The 17,041-nt window shown below is 38.8% G+C and overlaps 1 protein-coding gene across 4 annotated transcripts in view; it reads left to right on the top strand.

The window, feature by feature from the left end:
- The window catches only part of plekha7a (pleckstrin homology domain containing, family A member 7a), a 137,256-nt gene that overhangs the window by 72,923 nt on the left and 47,292 nt on the right, over positions 1-17,041 (top strand). For all 4 annotated transcript variants that reach the window (XM_073851055.1, XM_073851054.1, XM_073851057.1 and 1 more), the window contains exon 8: positions 5,260-5,360. In XM_073851055.1, coding sequence (XP_073707156.1) covers positions 5,260-5,360 — 101 coding nt within the window. The remainder of the gene's footprint in view (positions 1-5,259; positions 5,361-17,041) is intronic.

The following is a 17,041-nucleotide window of genomic DNA, read 5'->3' as shown; positions in this document are numbered from 1 at the left end:
TCAATTCCGGGCTTCAGACACGTATTACGAATCATCTGATTTAGATCGGAACTTTGCCTATCGTGAATCATTTGATTCAGATCGGGACTTTGCTTATCGTGAATCATTCCACAAATTAAATGATTTGCAAACCGCTCAGAGTCCGGAACTAAAATAATAGTTTGCGAAAACATTATTCAGATCAGGACTTTGGAGCTGGTTCGTGAATTTTTTGCTTTAGATCAGAACTTGAGAGCTTGTTCTTGAATCATTCCGTGCATTTAATGATTCACAATCCGCACTCCGAGTGCTGATCTGGAATTAAAATCATAATTATTATTCAGATCGGGAATTCGGTGCAGGTTTGTGAATCATTTGTTTTAATTCGGGGCTTTGGTCGCATATTACGAAGCATTTGATTTAGATCGGAACTTTGCGTATCGTGAATCATTTGATTCAGATCGGGACTTCGCTTATCGTGAATCATTTCGCAAATAGAATAATTCGCAAACCCCTCTCCGAGTCCTGATCTGAAATTATGGTTTGCGAAAACATTATTCAGATCAGGAATTTTGTGCAGGTTCGTGAATCATTTGATTCAATTCGGGCTTCGGTTGCGTATTACGAATCATTTGATTTAGATGAGAAATTTGTATATTGTGAATCATTTGATTCAGATCGGGACTTGAAATTGAATGATTTGCAAACCACGCTTCACGCTCAGAGTCCTGATCTGAAATGATGGTTCACGAATCATTATTCTGACTGGGTGTTCTGTCCAGGTTTGTGCATCATTTGATTAAATTCGGAACTTTGGTTGCGTATTGCAAATCATTTGATTTAGATTTGAACTTTGAATATCACAAATAATTTGATCCAGATCAAGACTTTGCTAATCGCAATTCATTCCGTGAATTGACTGCTCGCGTATCGTAAATCATTTGATTCAAATCGGGATTTTAAATTGCAAATCATTTGATTTAGATCGGGACTTTGGAAAGGGTTCGCGAATCATTTGACTTCGCCTATCGCAAATTATTTTCTTCAGATTGGGACTTTAGAGAGGATATTTGGATTTTCGTATTGCAAATCATTTGATTTAGATTGGAACTTTGAAAATCACAAATCATTTGATTCAGATCGAGACTTTGCTTATCGCAATTCATTCCGTGAATTGAATGATTCGCAAACCGCCCTCCGAGTCCTGATCTGAAATGATGGTTCCAAAATTATTCAAATGGGGAATTCAGTGCGGGTTTGCAAATCTTTTGCTTCAGATCGGAACTTGAGACAGATTCTTGAATGATTCGGTTAATTTAATGATTTGAATCCTGATTTAAAATGATTGATGATGGTTCACGAATCATTATTCAGATCATGAATTCAGTGCGGGTTCGCAAATCATTTGATTCATTTCGGGACTTTAGTCACGTATTGCGAATCATTTGAATTAGATCAGAACTTCGCATATCAAGAATCATTTGAGTCAGATTGGGACTTTGCGTTTAGCAAATCATTCTGCAAATTCAATGATTCGTAAACTGCAACAGTTCCGAATCCTGATTTTAAAATGATGGTTTGCGAAATCATTATTCAGATCTAGACTTCGGAGTGGTCTTTTGCCTTACATTCTGCAAATTGAATGATTTGCGATCTGCACTCAGAGTCCTGATCAGGATTTTGGAGTGGTTTCCCTATCTTTTTTGTGATTTTTTCTCCTTAAACAGTGGAAAACATTAAACCATAAGTGAGACCTCTAAATAAAGAAAAAAAAATAGTGCTTGAAAAGTCCTAAAAAGTCCTGGAATTTCATTTTACAGTATCTGTACGATCCCTGTCATTATTAAGAGTAGATAAAGAAAAATAAAGAAGGTTTTTCACTTTGAAACAATGTATTTTTTCTACATTGTCATGCTGAAAAAATGCCCAACAATGCAGGGAATGAGGAGAGGGTAGCATCTTTTGTTTCAGGTTTTCACATTCATGACAGCATTGATAAAGCACAATTCCCTCACACCTTCAACACTCATAGATCCTTATATAAGAACTTCATGACCACCGAACTTCACTGTGGGAACCAGGCACTTACTCTACTCCTCCATTAGAAATTCCATACCATTTTGGATGCTGTTAGATCCAAAATGATTGACTTGGTCTGTACAGGGCTCTGAAAAGGCTAAATGAGTTTATTGCACTTCGGCTACAGTAAGTAGTTCCGGTATGGATGAAGAACAGTGCATTTCACTTCTGCATGTTACATTGTACTTTGATTTCATACTGTGTACTCTTATTTCCTTATTTTTATTTCTGGCTCTGAGACATTTGCTTGGTATTTCTCCTGTTCTTCTTCTAGAAAAAGAAACGCTCATGATGAAATGAAAGCTTAAAGTAAAGGCCTGATTATTTTAGGGACTTAGTAGCAAGTCTGTTGTTTTTGAATTTCTGTGAAAAACATAATTTGGTATTCTTTTTGTATGGCTGTCTATTTTTGTGCAAAGAAATAAGTCTCCTGACAAGTTCTCTCTAAACTTTTTCAGTTGTTGTCAGCATTGCGCCTGAGAATGATTTAGTAACTTCTTTAAGTGTCAAGAAATTACTCCTCTTACTTAAAAAAAAATGCTTTAAACTTCACCAGAACATTTTTATTTTGTAACTTTTAGGAGGGTGTACTTTGATTAAAAACACTTAACACTTGATAAGAAATCACTTCAACATGCTTCTTTAATTTTTAATTGATCAATCAGACTCGAACTTGTAAGGTTTCTTAAAGGGATAGTTCAGCCAAAAACGAAAATGACTCCATTATTTACTCAACCTCAAGCCATTCTTGATGTATATGATGTTCTTCTTTCAGATGAATACAATCAGAGTTATATTAAAAATGTCCTGGCTCCTCCAAGCTTTATAATGGCAGTGAATGGCTGTTGAGATTTTGAAGCCCAAAAAGTACATCCATCCATCCATCATAAAAAGCACTAAATATAAAGATGGATATTTTTACAAAGGCATTGCTTCGCTTCAGAAGGCTTTTATTAACCCCCCGGAGCTGTGTGCAGCACATTTTATGCTGGATGGTACACATTTTTTTGGCTGCAAAATCTCTACCCCCATTCACTGCCATTAAAAAGCTTGGAAAAGCCAAAGAATTGTCAGTAAAATCAGCCAAATGTTTATCCGTTGCTATGTGAGTTAATAGTACTATGTACAAAAAAAAGATCAAGTTCAGTTCCACCCATATACTATTTACTCAAAGCTATTCCACCCCAAGGCTGACTTGTTACTTTAAACTTGAAAATGTAAGTTTAGTAGATCAGTATCCAAAACATATCTAAAAGAAGCACATTTTTGGCATTGTCAAACAGATATAATAACAGGAAACTATACTTAGTATACTTAGAATATACGTTATACTTTTCAAAGTATATGTCAGTCAAACGATTCAGTACAAACCAAAGTATAAACCAAATATACTTATTTTTTTTTTCTGTATACTTGTCAGTATAAGCCAAGTATACTTACAGTTGAGGTCAAAAGTTTACATACACCTTGCAGAATCTGCAAAAATGTTAATTATGTTACCAAAATAAGAGGGATCATACAAAATGCATGTTATTTTTTATTTAGTACTGACCTGAATAAGATATTTAACTTAAAAGATATTTACATATAGTCCACAAGAAAAAATTATAGTTGCTTCAGAAGCAAGCATAATGCATTAAGAGCTGGGGGGTGAGAACTTTTTGCATTTGAAGATCAGGGTAAATTTAACTGATTTTGTCTTCTGGGAAACATGTAAGTATCTTCTTCAGCGCAGTACTAAATGAGAAAATATGATGTTTAGGCAAAATAAGAAAAAATATACACATCTTCATTCTGTTCAAAAGTTTTCACCCCCTGCTCTTAATGCATCATTTTATTTTTGAAGCATCAATGATTGTTTCAACCTTCTGTAATAAATGCATTTGTTGTCCCTCAATTGTCCTTAGTGTGAAAAGATGGATCTCAAAATCATACAGTCATTGTTGAAAAGGGTTCAAATAAACAAAAATGCTGAAAAACCAAAGAATGTGTGGGACCTTTCTGAAGAACAGCAGGCAGTTTAAGTGTTTAGGACTAACAAAGGACTCATGAACAACAACAACAACAACAAAAAAACCACAGCTGTGGATCATTGAGGTAACAACACAGTATTAAGAATCAAGCGTATGTAAACTTTTGAACAGGGTCATTTTTATGAATTCAACTATTATTTTCTTTGGCGGACTATATGTAAACATCTTTTATGTGAAATCTTATTTAGGTCAGTACTAAATAAAAAAAATAACATGCATTTTGTATGATCCCATTTATTTTGGTAAAATAATTAACATTTTGCAGATTCTGCAAGCTGTATGTAAACTTTTGACCTCATCTGTACTTTTATTTTTTTCTATATACTTAGTATAAGCCAAGTATACTTAAGTATAACTCTGATAAGTATATAAAAACTAGACTGAAAGTATACTCTTATTTTAGATTAAAAGAAGCAAGTACTAATTTTGCGAGAGGAAGCTACATTATAAGAATAGTTCACCAAAAAATCCAAATCCATAAATTCATTATTTGCTCACCCTCATGTAATTTCAAACCCGTATACTGTTATTTTATTCATGCAACACAGTAGAAATAATTCTTACACAGCTTTTACCATACAGCTTATATTAGCTTTGTGTGAAAAACAGACAAAATAATAGGTCGTTAATCATCAGCGAGCAAACAAACATTTTTGGGTGAACTATCCCTTATACCGTCAACTTTATTTCTTGTTTGAAATCATTTATTATTTATATCTTGTCAGACATCAAATATATCTATTCTCTCTGTTTCATTCACCGTCTGGTCGTAATGGGTTGTAATCCATTCTCAGTTCCCAGCTCTTTCCTGTCTCAGACCCCCAGCTCTCTGCTCACACAAATAAAACAGTGACCTGGCTCGGTTTGGAATCTCTCCTTCAAATAACCTAGAAGTATTTTTAACACATTACTTCCAAATCCAGCCACCCTTATCACTTGTCAGCCCACCACTCAATCTCTGTTTAAGACACTCCCACACAAACACACACCGGTGTCACCAGCGTTCCACTGGAAAGAAATGGTCAAGGCGGAACAAGGAGGCAAATCAAGGCTAAACTTAAAGTGTGTAATGTGATGATGTTATCATAGTGGTGTGAGAAACACAAGGCAGAGAGTATCACATACCAGGAAGGAAGAGAGAGTCAACTGCGTTGTTTTTACTCCACAGATAGTCGTGAAGAGTCGGTGCTGGGTAGCATTCCTCTGCCGAGCTACACTATCGCTCCTGTGGGACCTGAAGATCACATTAGCCGCAAATATGCCTTCAAGGTAAGATCTCATTTTGACACAGATAGCACCAGATATTCACCCAAAAATTATAAATCTTTCATTTTTTAATAATTTACTGTGGAACACAAAAGGAACATTTTAAAATTATTTTACCAAAATAAGAGGGATCACACTAAATTCATTATTTATTTAGTACTGACCTGAATAAAATATTTCACATAAAAGACATTTACATATAGTCCACAAGAGAAAATAACAGTTCAAAAGTTTACATACACTTGATTCTTAACACTGTGTTGTCACCTGAATGATCCACAGCTGTGTTTTTTGGTTTAGTGATAGTTGTTCAAGTGGTTTGTTTGTCCTGAACAGTTACACTGCCTGCTGAAAAATCCTTTAGGTCCCACAAATTTTTGGGTTTTTCAGCATTTTTGTGAATATGAACCCTTTCCAACAATGACTGTATGATTTTGAGATCCATCTTTTCACACTGAGGACAACTGAGGGACTATTACAGAAGGTTCAAACACTCACTGATGCTTCAGAGCCGGGGAGTGAAAACTTTTGAACAGAATGAAGATGTGTGAGTCAAAGACGAAAAAGGTTTAAGCATAAAAACGTGTAATACTGCTTCAAATTGTTGTTTATTGAAAAAAACATTTAAAAGAATTCTGTATAAATTTAATTGTATTTTAGTTTTTCTGAGCAAAATATAAATATAATACTATTTTCCCCTAATTTAAAGAAAACTCTCACTAAAGTATCATTCAGTGTAACAATCTTGTCAGGCATATTTACAACAAAAATCAATTTACGACATATTAAAAGAAGAATTACCTTGACCCCAAATACTGATTAGATGTAATTCTACATTTAAAAAATTTGCCACTATCCTAGGTTTTGCCCATTTGTCAGCAATATTTTTTTACTTAGTTAAAACACAATAAAAATGTAATACGCTCCCTTATTCTTTTATATATTTTAAAATGTACAAGTCAGAATAAGCATGTTGTTACACTGAATGACAATGTAACATTATTTCAACCAAATTTTGACATTTTATTTAAAAAAAATGTACTTGAAACCTTAAAAGTAGACACTTTACTTACATTTAATGTGCTTTCTATGGACATAAAATCACTTTTGTAAATTTCTTTTGATGTGGACATCTTAACATCTTTGACCCGTGTACATTTTTCATATTTTGCCTAAATATCATATTTTTTTCATTTAACCCTTCAGAAGCTACAGAAGATACTTACATGTTTCCCAAAAGACAAAAGAAGTCAAATTCAAAAATTTTCACCCTTGGCACAGTATTAAGAATCAAGTGTATGTAAACTTTTGAACAGGGTCATTTTTATAAATTCAACTATTATTTTCTCTTGTAGACTATATGTAAACATCTTTAATGTGAAATACCTTATTCAAGTCAGTACTAAATAAAAAATAGCATATATTTTCTATGATACCTCTTATTTTGAAAAAAAAAAAAAAAAACATTTTGCAGATTCTGCAAGGTGTATGTAAATCTTTGACTTTTTATATTTTATATCTAACTTTCTTTTCTTTAAATATTTGGAGAATTTGGAGTGTACTGAATTTAAATTTGAGAATACTTTGAGAATTTGGAATAAAGCGCTTTTTAAATTGGAAAACTTCCATCTAAATTCATTGTAATCACAGAACGACTAGTTCTTTGCAGTTGAGAACAATATAAGGACGAGTAACTGATGACAGGATATTCATTTTCATGGGTGACTCTATAATTGTCCCAAGCAAGCTATGTAATTATCACAAAAGAAACCCCTTCGGGTTAATACAGGTTCTGAACTTTATATCGTGCCAAAAACCCCGCTGACTGTAAATACTGTAAATGCTTATTCATCTCATCTCATTTTCCTTGCACTAGCTGCTTCCTCTTCTCTAGTCAGCTGTGTCTTTCTGTTCTCTCATGTGCAGTTACTGATTTTGAAGTCACTTTCAGTCACTCCCTGCAGTTATGAATATGCATGCTTCATTATCTTGCATGGCTTCAGCCCTGTGTATAGAACGCAGACAGAAATCAACATATTTTCACACCATTTCAAATACATTTTCCCATGAAGACCATCAATTTGCCGTTTTTATACATATTCAGTTCTTTTTTGGTGCTTATCTATGTGCGAGTGTTTTTGTAGGCGAACACTACAGTAGTTCATGTGGATTCATCCCCTGCAGCTTGTGTGGTTCATTGCTGTCCAAATGTATGGGTCTGTACTCTTCCTGAGGGCAACTAGGTTACATAACCAGTCTACCTCTCTCCTGTTCCTGTTCTCAAAGCCGGAGAGGTATTTTTCAACGTGGGAGCGAAAAGAAACAACATTCCAGTTTTCAAGATCTTCGAGATTTAAATGCTTAATGGTTTAAAGTGCACTATCATCTCAGTTTGCACTTTGCAGAACTCCTCTTTCACTTTTCTTCCTTAACGGATAGTTTTACATGGCCTACGGTGTCACGTCGTTCTCCTGGAGTGCTTCGCTAAGCTAGTAGTTGTATCACACTCTTTAGAGGGTTACGGATCATTAGCCGTAAGCTTCACACAAGAGAGAATGTTTACCTTGGTATCTGGATGTAGATTTTTAGTATTGAGTGACTCAGATGGGCGGCCGAGAGTCTGTGATCTGCACTAATCCTCTATGAAAAAGAAGGCTTACCGCGGTGAATTCTGCTCAGCCAGCAAACTCGCCCCACATGCTGGTAGATAGACAAGGCCGAGCGTTAGAGAGCGTTTCACTGATTCCGCGATGAGCTTCTAGATATCGGGTACGAAGGTGGGAAAGGCCCTCATCAAACGTCGGCTTTTGTATTTCTGTGTTGGCTTCTAACTGTGGGCATTTGTGCTTTGTGTTGCAGGCTGTTTTGTCTTTTTGGTCTGGCGTGTTGTTTTGTGCTCTTGCGCTCCTGCTGTTTGTTTCTGTCACCCTCTTATCTTATCGGCGCTGACAGTCCTTAAATTCTACTGATAATTTCCCAGCACTTGTGTATATCCTAAACAAGAAAAGCTTGTAGGTGTTGGTTCAGGTGACCAGTCATTGTGCTTTATTTGCTGAACTGTGTCCTTCTTCTGTTCCCATTGGTGGGCTTCCTGCCTGTGATGAGTGACTGACAGTCCAGAAAGGCTCTGAGACACATTCAGCATCACCCATAAATAGGTACACTTTTAACTCTACATTAACCTCTGGCATGTGCAAACTCCTTGGGAATGTTTGTGACCTTTCTCACTGACATTATTTCCTCTTTGTGAGATGTGATGTGTGAAATTATTCTAGTCAGAAAACGATAACCAGTGGACATTTGAGCAGTCTTAGGCCGTGTTCACACTTGGCGTCTTTTTTGACAGGAAAAAGTTGACTAGGGCGTTTTTTTAGTAAAAAAAAAAAGCTGGCAGCGTTCTGTTACAAAAAGCAGCCGAGTGCGTCTTTTGTTGCTATAACAACAGCTGCAACAGTAGCGTAGTGCTGTGTGGTGAAGAAATGTCGAGAACGAGCCTCTTTGTGATGTATATTATGATAGAGTTGTTTACTCATATCATACAACTCCTTGTGCTCCGAAACTAGTACGATAAGTTTATCTACCGGCAACTTCTCCATTTTTTTCTTGTTGTTTTTGTTGTTATGGAAACGATAGGTCCTGCTACTCGCTTGTCATTGGTCAGCTGTCAAAAAAGCGCTTGACGTAGGGCATTTTCTTCAAAAAAGTTCAACTTTTTTCAATTTAAAAAGATGCTCTGAGCTGCAAAAAACGCCGGCGGTGGCGTTTAAAAAAGCGCTCAGGACTTTTTTGAAAACACGGTTTACTCCATAGGATTAGAATGTAAAACAGACGCTGGCAGTTTGAAAAAAGACGCCAAGTGTGAACACGGCCTTAGGATATAGCTGATTGTTTTATTTATGTGCATATTAGACTTTAAGGGAAACTGAATGCATCAGTTTACTTAGTCACGGTTCTCACGATTTCCAGAAATCGAAAAGTCATGGAAATAAATTAATAGTTTCAAAAATGAAAATTGTTGTTCCAAACTCATAAGACCTTTGCTCATCTTCGGAACACAAATTGAGATATTTTTGATAAAATTTGAGAGCTTTCTGACCCTGCATAGACGGCAACACAACTACCATGTTTAAAGCCCAGAAAGGTATTGAGGACATTGTTAAAATAGTCCATGTGACATTAGTGGTTCAACCGTAATGTTACGAACAGTACTGGGTAGTAACTGATTGCATGTAATCTGGATTACATAATCAGACTACAGTTACTTTTATGGATTACATGATTTACATATTATTCACACAGTAGCAATAAATGATTCATAATTTATTATCTCTCATTCTTCTTTTTCATTTTGTTAACTTTTCTTTCCAAAATAGCCGACTGCTTTTATACATTAAGAAAATGTTAAAGTTTAGTAGACATTTACAAAAAGACCACCCATTAGTAAGGTGGCTATAATTACACAGAAAATTGAGAGGCCACACTGCATTTGACCACTGCATTTAGAAAAATGATTTAAATTTTAGGCGTTTTCTTTGCTTTTTTTAGTGAGTTTTTTTATTTTGGTAGCTGTTTTTTTTTTTTTTTTTTTTTTTTTTACAATTATTTTAATTTGACAAACAGTCAGTGAACTCACAAACCCTCTGCAGTTTCGTAACACATTACAGTTTAGAAAAACTTGGCATAATTTAATGTTTAATGCACTTCATGATGTTAATAACAACAAATAGAATGTTATTTTCTTTCTCTTTGTATTGTATATCAACATTCTATGAGATAATGTGATAAACAGGCTAGGTCAAAAGTAATCTAAAAGTAATCAGAAAGTAATCTGATTATATTACCTAAAATATGTAATGCAATGGATTATGTTACCGTAATGGATTACAATTTTTAAGTAATCGACCCAGCTCTGGTTGCGAAGCTACGCAAATAAGTTTTGTGTACAATGAAAACAAAAATAGCGACTTTATTCAACAATTTATTCTATTCATTCTCAGTCTCCACCATGCATTCTCGAGAGTACCACTACGAAATTGTTGAATACATAAAAGAAATTATTGAATGAAGTTGTTATCTTTGTTTTCTTTTTATTTTAACAATGTCCTTACTACCTTTCTGGGCCTTGAACGTGGTAGTTCTCGGATTTCATTAAAAATATCTTCATTTGTGTTCCGAAGATGAGGCGAATATTGCATGTCTGTGGCAAATGCGTAGCATATTATGCATCATTGGCATCGCCCAGTGCAGATTTGCCTCTTTTTGCATCTTTCCATTGACTTTGTATGTAATCTACTCACGCATAGAATTAAATTTGGGTTTGGTGTGAACACACCATAAAACTTCCAAAAAAGCGTTATAGAGTGTTTTCCCGACTCATCATCAATCGGCCATATTGGAGGCACTGACCGTAATCAATGCCACTGAACTAAATGAAACTTGCATATTTTGCTGATTTTTGCTGCTGAAAATGGTCAATTATTGTCAAAACATTTGGAGCACTATAGACTGCCAAATAACAAATCAAGAAGAAGAGTGCAAAAAACTGTCTGTGGAACAAAAGGCATTTGTGGTTGGCCAAACTGAACCTGTATTTCCAGGGCAAGAATCTTGACAACATGTTTGTTTTCTATCCACTTCTGGTCAAGTAGGTGAAATATTAGGCTAATATCTGAAGTAATACTGCTTGTACGTACCTTTAAAACGTATTAACTTTACTTTGTCAAAATATTGCACAATTTCTTGCTTACTAAGTCCTTCTCTATATGATTTAGCAGCTTCCACATGTTTTGTCCATGATTTAGACAGCATAAATTAGCAGAACAATGTGTTGAGTAGTACATTAACCGTGCAATCCATGCTGTTGTTTACATCCGAGTATCTCCAATATGGCCAACTGACCAAGTGCAATTGTATCGAAAATCACTGAATCCTAAATTGAATCGATTCACATGTATGTAGACATGTTTATTGTGCATTGAAATCAGTTCACAAATATTTAAAGCTCTCCTGTTGTGGTTGTAAGCCAACAGTTACAAAGCTGTTAAATAATGCTCTCTGTACCAGGGCGCTGCATTCTTATAATGGATCGTGGATGACATAAAAGAGAATGCTATTAATGAAAGGTCTGGTTAATCTAAAAGCATCTTCAAATAGTCCTACATGCTGCAGGGTGGCAAAAAGAAAGGAAGCGCATTGCTATTGTTAGCTCTTTGTCTTTCCTCTGTGTGTACACAGCTGTGTTTTTGTGTGCACATACAGTAGTTTTGCCTGTTGGATCATCAAGTTATGAGTTAATCTGATATAAATTGTGATTTAATATGACATAGTATTCAACTTTTGGATAGCTGTTTATTAATGATGGCCAATTCTGGTTTATTTTTATAACAGACCTTTTCTAATCATACATGTACTATTAAATAGTTAATCCAAAAATGCAAATGTTTGTCGTCATACTTTTCCTCATGTTGATCCAAAACAATAAATGATTTAGAATCATATCATGTTTCATGGAACACAAATTCAAGCGTTTTCAATCTTTATTCACACAGCGCTTTCTCATATAGTAAAATAGCCTGTAAAGCCAAATGTGATTTTAAAAGTAGTCCAGATGACACATGCACAGTATTCCAAGTCTTCTGAGGTTATTAGGGAAAAAGACTGCAGTCATAATCCACTGAAAACTGCCCTAGGCCATGTGAATGACACCAGATGCCACTATTTTTTGTGAGACTTATAAATGAAAGTATAAATGAAAAATGAGTGCTATGACAGGAATTTTTTGGACTTTCATTTCAGTCTGTTACTGTTACTGTCACATAAAGCTGTTGACTTCAGACTAGTTGCATGAACTAGTTTTATTGTGTGGTACTTTACAGCCCCTGGTTGGGTGACAAGCATGCACGTCGACACATGAAAATGAATAAATAAAGACACTATTAGGACACTATTTTTATTTAAGAAGATAAGTCTGATTAGATAAGGGTTACTTCAGTGGATGTTTTGGCTGGGTATTTATCATGTAGTCATCTGCAGTGGTCCAGGCCCCCTGCATGATTCAAACCGATCAGCCATCTGTCTGCGTTTTACAGCCTCATTGCAGAGCTTTCCCTTAGTGAACCATTAAAACACAGGCAGCAGCTTAGCACCTCACTGCTTGCCTTTAATGAGCTAGTCATGTAAACACGCATGTCTTCATGTGGCTGTGTGTTTTGTTGTGATTTCTGCTTACACTTAGAGAGAAATCAAAGAAATGAGTGAAGAAATGAGATTGGATTTCTCCCGTGAACCATAATTGTGTCTTTGTTTTGTTTTACGTAATCGAATGCAGCGCAAGTTACTCTCTGTAAATCTATTTTTAATGAGGAAATTGCAGGCTGAGTTTGTGTTAATTACAGCAGTGTCTGTGCTCTCTTGTTGTCTAGCAGTTGGCCTGTGTGTTTTATTTTGGTTATACTAGGTAAAAAGGAAAAAATACAGTATAACATATAAATATACTATATAAAACTATTGTATTTATTATACTACATTGTATTATAATATATGTCCTTTTCCCAAACCGTTTAGTCTGTGTAGGGTCAAAGGGATGTAGCGTCTATTATATTATATTATTATATTATTTAACATTATAGTGATTATAGTAATAGTAATATAGTATTATAGTAATTAATTTTAATAACATGCAGTTTGTACAACGCTGATATGACGTTACCGAATTTATAACAAATTAAAATGTTAACTTATTCATAGTAGTTAGATTTATATAAATATACTTGTCTTTTGATAATAATGTATGACTTTTCAAACACATACTTTCTTTGCTTTACTTTTTTAATAAATTTGTTTTAATAAATATTAGGGTACTATGTGTTATATTTATTATGTTTACTAAAATACTTTAAAAGATATATGGGGTAAATGTTTTTACTCTATTTTATTACATTTCTTCTATGTATATTATATTATATTATATTACAATCATTTGTTTTAGGAACTAATAATTTTTATTTAGTTTAAATATGGGGTAAAATGTATTATATTTATTATGTTTTTACTATATTTTATTATATTATTACTATTACATTATATTATATTATAGAACAATAATTTAGTTTAGTAACTTATTTTTTATATACTTTAAAATAAATATGGGGGTAAAATGTTTTATTTATAATGTTTTTACTATATTATATTATATTATAATGTATTATTTTATTTATTTATTTTATATAATCAACATTACATAATATTATAGTAATAGTAATATAGTATTATAGTAATTAATTTTAAAAACCTGCAATTTGTGCAACACTGATAAGTTAGAAAGCATAAGAACGTCTAGGTTACGAAGGTAACCCACGTTCCCTGAAGGAGGGAACGGAGACGTTACATGGGATCTCGCCTGAGAGACCGATCATCTCTGAGCCTTATATAAAAAGGCCAATTGCAAATTGGCGAGTGGACGTGCGCGTCGGCCACTCCCCCGTACATACGGGTATATAAGATGGCGCGCGCATCACTCAAACAGGTTTTCGCTGAAGAGCCGTCAAGCCGGCGTCAGCGCGACGCCAGGGGCGTGGCAGGGGAATGTAACGTCTCCGTTCCCTCCTTCAGGGAACGTGGGTTACCTTCGTAACCTAGACGTTCCCCTTCAGTCGAATCACTTCGACGTTACATGGGAACTAGCCCTATGGAAAAGGCCACGACCCTGACGCCGCGTTACGCAACAACTTCACGTGCTGACAAGTATACGTGCCGGCAGGCGAAGTGTAACGTAACCTTCCCAACGCCCCGAGGCCCAATAAGGGGGCCCTTCCAGGGATGCCAGTTGTACTGAAGCATGGGTTGGGGGGGCGGAGCACATGAAATCTTTACATGTGGAAATGAGAATAATTCAATATATCCATAAAGGTTTTTAGGGATACACGAGGGAAACAGCGGTCTCCTCCGCTGGAATAATAAAAACTAAGCCACAACCTGCGGGGCGAAGGAGACCCAGGCAGGATCACAGTGCAGGACTACTCCGTGTCTAGCCTTGACTGCGGGGCAGGAGGACCCAGGGTTCGCCGGAGGGAACATTCTGGGAAATAGCGCACGGATCCACGTGGGAATGGCGCCGCAAACCGACACCAGCCGGTCTTCCCGCTCACCTGTGAGTCCTCATGTTAGGACACGGGAGAACGGCCTCTGCGCAAGGTTGTAGAACCAAGCGAAGGTAGGGTGTCGCCCAGCCCGCAGCTTCTGGTTTTTACATCTGCTGGTGAGGTGCCGTGACCCAAGGATCATAGCTGTCCCTGAGTATAACAGGGAGAAGGCATCTACCACCCATTTAGCCAACCTCAGTTCGGGGAGCATTCCCTTTCTGCTGAATCCCGAGGCAGATGAAGCTGCTTGGTGCGGCTGAAGTGCCGAGTGATTCAAGTTTCACATATTTAACGACACGACATCGCAAGGCTGGGTCTGCCTCCTCCAGGGCAGAGCTTGCAGGTTCACCACCTGATCGCGGAAAGGCGTGGTGGGAACCTTGGGCACCGGGCCGGGGTCTCGACGGTAACGTGGAAGACGCCGGGCCGAATTTCTCGACACACTTTGCTGGCAGAGAAGCTTGTAGGCCCTCTTGATGGGAGCCAGGGCAGTCAGGAGCGCTGTCTTAATGACAGGAATTTTAGCTCGACTGAGGCCAGTGGCTCCAATGGAGCGACCGCGGCCCTGAAAGGCGACGGGGAGGTCCAAGAGGTATGAGGTGCGTTCTAAGCACCTCTGAGGAACCTCAGCTTTAAGCACCTCTAAGGAACCTCAGCTTGTCGATATCCTACCCTCTTAATGGAAGCCAGGGCAGTCAGGAGCGCTGTCTAAATGACAGGAATTCTAGCTCGACTGAGGCCCATGGCTCCAAAGGAGCAACCCGCGGCCCTGAAAGGCGACGGGGGGGTCCCAGAGGGTATGAGGTGCTACTTGACAGAGAAAACTTGTAGGTCTCCTGCCCTCTTGACGGGAGCCAGGGCGGTCAGGAGCGCTGTCTTAATGACAGGAATACTAGCTCGACTGAGGCCAATGGCTCAATTGGAGCGTCCCGCAGCTCTGAAGGCGACGGGAAGGCCCCAAGAGGGTGAGGGGTGCGTTCTGGGCACCTCTGTGAAACCTCACGGTCAGTGAATGCTTGCCTACTTAGCTCCATCTACTGCATGTGATACGCGGCGAAGCAGCGGCATATACTTGGAGAGTCGAGGGGACAGCCTGCGCTCAACTCTCCTGCAGGAAGGGAAGCATTACTGCAGTCGTGTATCTCTGTGGAAAGCCAGCAAAATAGACCTCATCTCAGTGCGCAAGCCTGCCTAGTAAGGGAGCTCGGTACTGAGTGATAGTTGTATCACGGTCTGTGAAGGCCGGAGAGGTCTGGGGTGTCATACCGTGCCCTACAGGGAGGGACTGCCGCGAGGGAACGGTTACTAAGACCTGAGTCCGGGTGGGCCATTGTTGTAGCGCAACCAACAGACTTACTCCTCGTCCTCCCTGGACTTGCACATTGTCTGTGCAAGGAGGCTCGCTGGGGAAGGGCGTACTTGGGCCCCGGAGGTCAGCTGTGAGCCAGCGTTACTCAGAAAGAGGCAGCTGGCAAAGGGAGGAATCGGAAGACGAGCGAATGTGGCTGGCCTACCGATATTCTCCAAACTAGCTGCATCACGGGGTGGAGTCGCCATCCTGCAGGTGGGTGGACTGCCGTGAGAGCCGAGAGGCTGCACGGTTGAGTTTCCCTGCTTCAAGTGAATGGCAAGTAGCAAATCTGCCACGTTGGACTCCATGGGAGCAGATGGGGAGGTTGTAAACCTCTGTCGTACATGGCAACCCAACCCGTGGTAGCCACGGGCTGGCTTGACGGCCAAACTGCGGGAAAACGCCAGTCCGGAGTGGGCCGAGGTGCCATGCCCATCATGGGACTCGATCGTGCTGAAGCGGTCTCACATGAACAAGCTTAGCGGCTCTAAGCGGCTTAGAGCTGTCATGTGCCCCAGGAGCCTCAAATTTGAGAGGACCGCTATGTTGTGCCTGATTGACTCAGGAACTACAGCACTGACTGCGCGCTCCTAGTAGTAAGGCGGGCTGTCTTGTGGACCGAGTCGGGCTCCCGACCGAGGGAACGGATTCCTTCGGTTGGCCTGAAGGACCAGATGGCGGGGGTGCCGAAGCACCAGGTCCCCAAGTTCGCACAACGGAACTCACGAGTGGGCTGGCAAAGCACCAGTCGAAGAGACGGTTGATGATGCGAAGTCCTGTCTGCCGAAGAGGAGACAGGGGAGCTCCCATGGCCTAAAAAAGGCAGGAAGGAGGGGGACTGGCCAAATGGAAGCACCCCACGCTGAAGAGCTCGACCCCCGGAGCAGACCGCCGAGGGGGTGTGTGTCGGGGGGAAATCGAGACGCGACAGCGGGTGCCCTTCAGGCAGATGGCTGCAACCCAGCCCTGGAGACGGAAACATACCTGTATGTGCTTCGTCGTGAGCGAGTGTGCCGACAGCCTGAGAAGGGATCGGGACAGAGCTCCATCCAGGGCGGATATTAACCCACCACACTTAACTGGACACGTGAAGTCGGGACTGAGAGATCCCGACCTCGTCCCGGGGGAGGGACAGGCTGGATCGCGTCCTTCGCCAGTAGGAACGCGACCTCCGCAGGCAGAACAGAGGCACG

This window comes from Garra rufa, chromosome 11 (assembly GCF_049309525.1).
Source record: "Garra rufa chromosome 11, GarRuf1.0, whole genome shotgun sequence".
Classification (NCBI taxonomy): Eukaryota; Metazoa; Chordata; class Actinopteri; order Cypriniformes; family Cyprinidae; genus Garra; species Garra rufa.
Note: the sequence above shows the minus strand (reverse complement) of the source record. Positions and strands in the feature narration are given on the sequence as shown.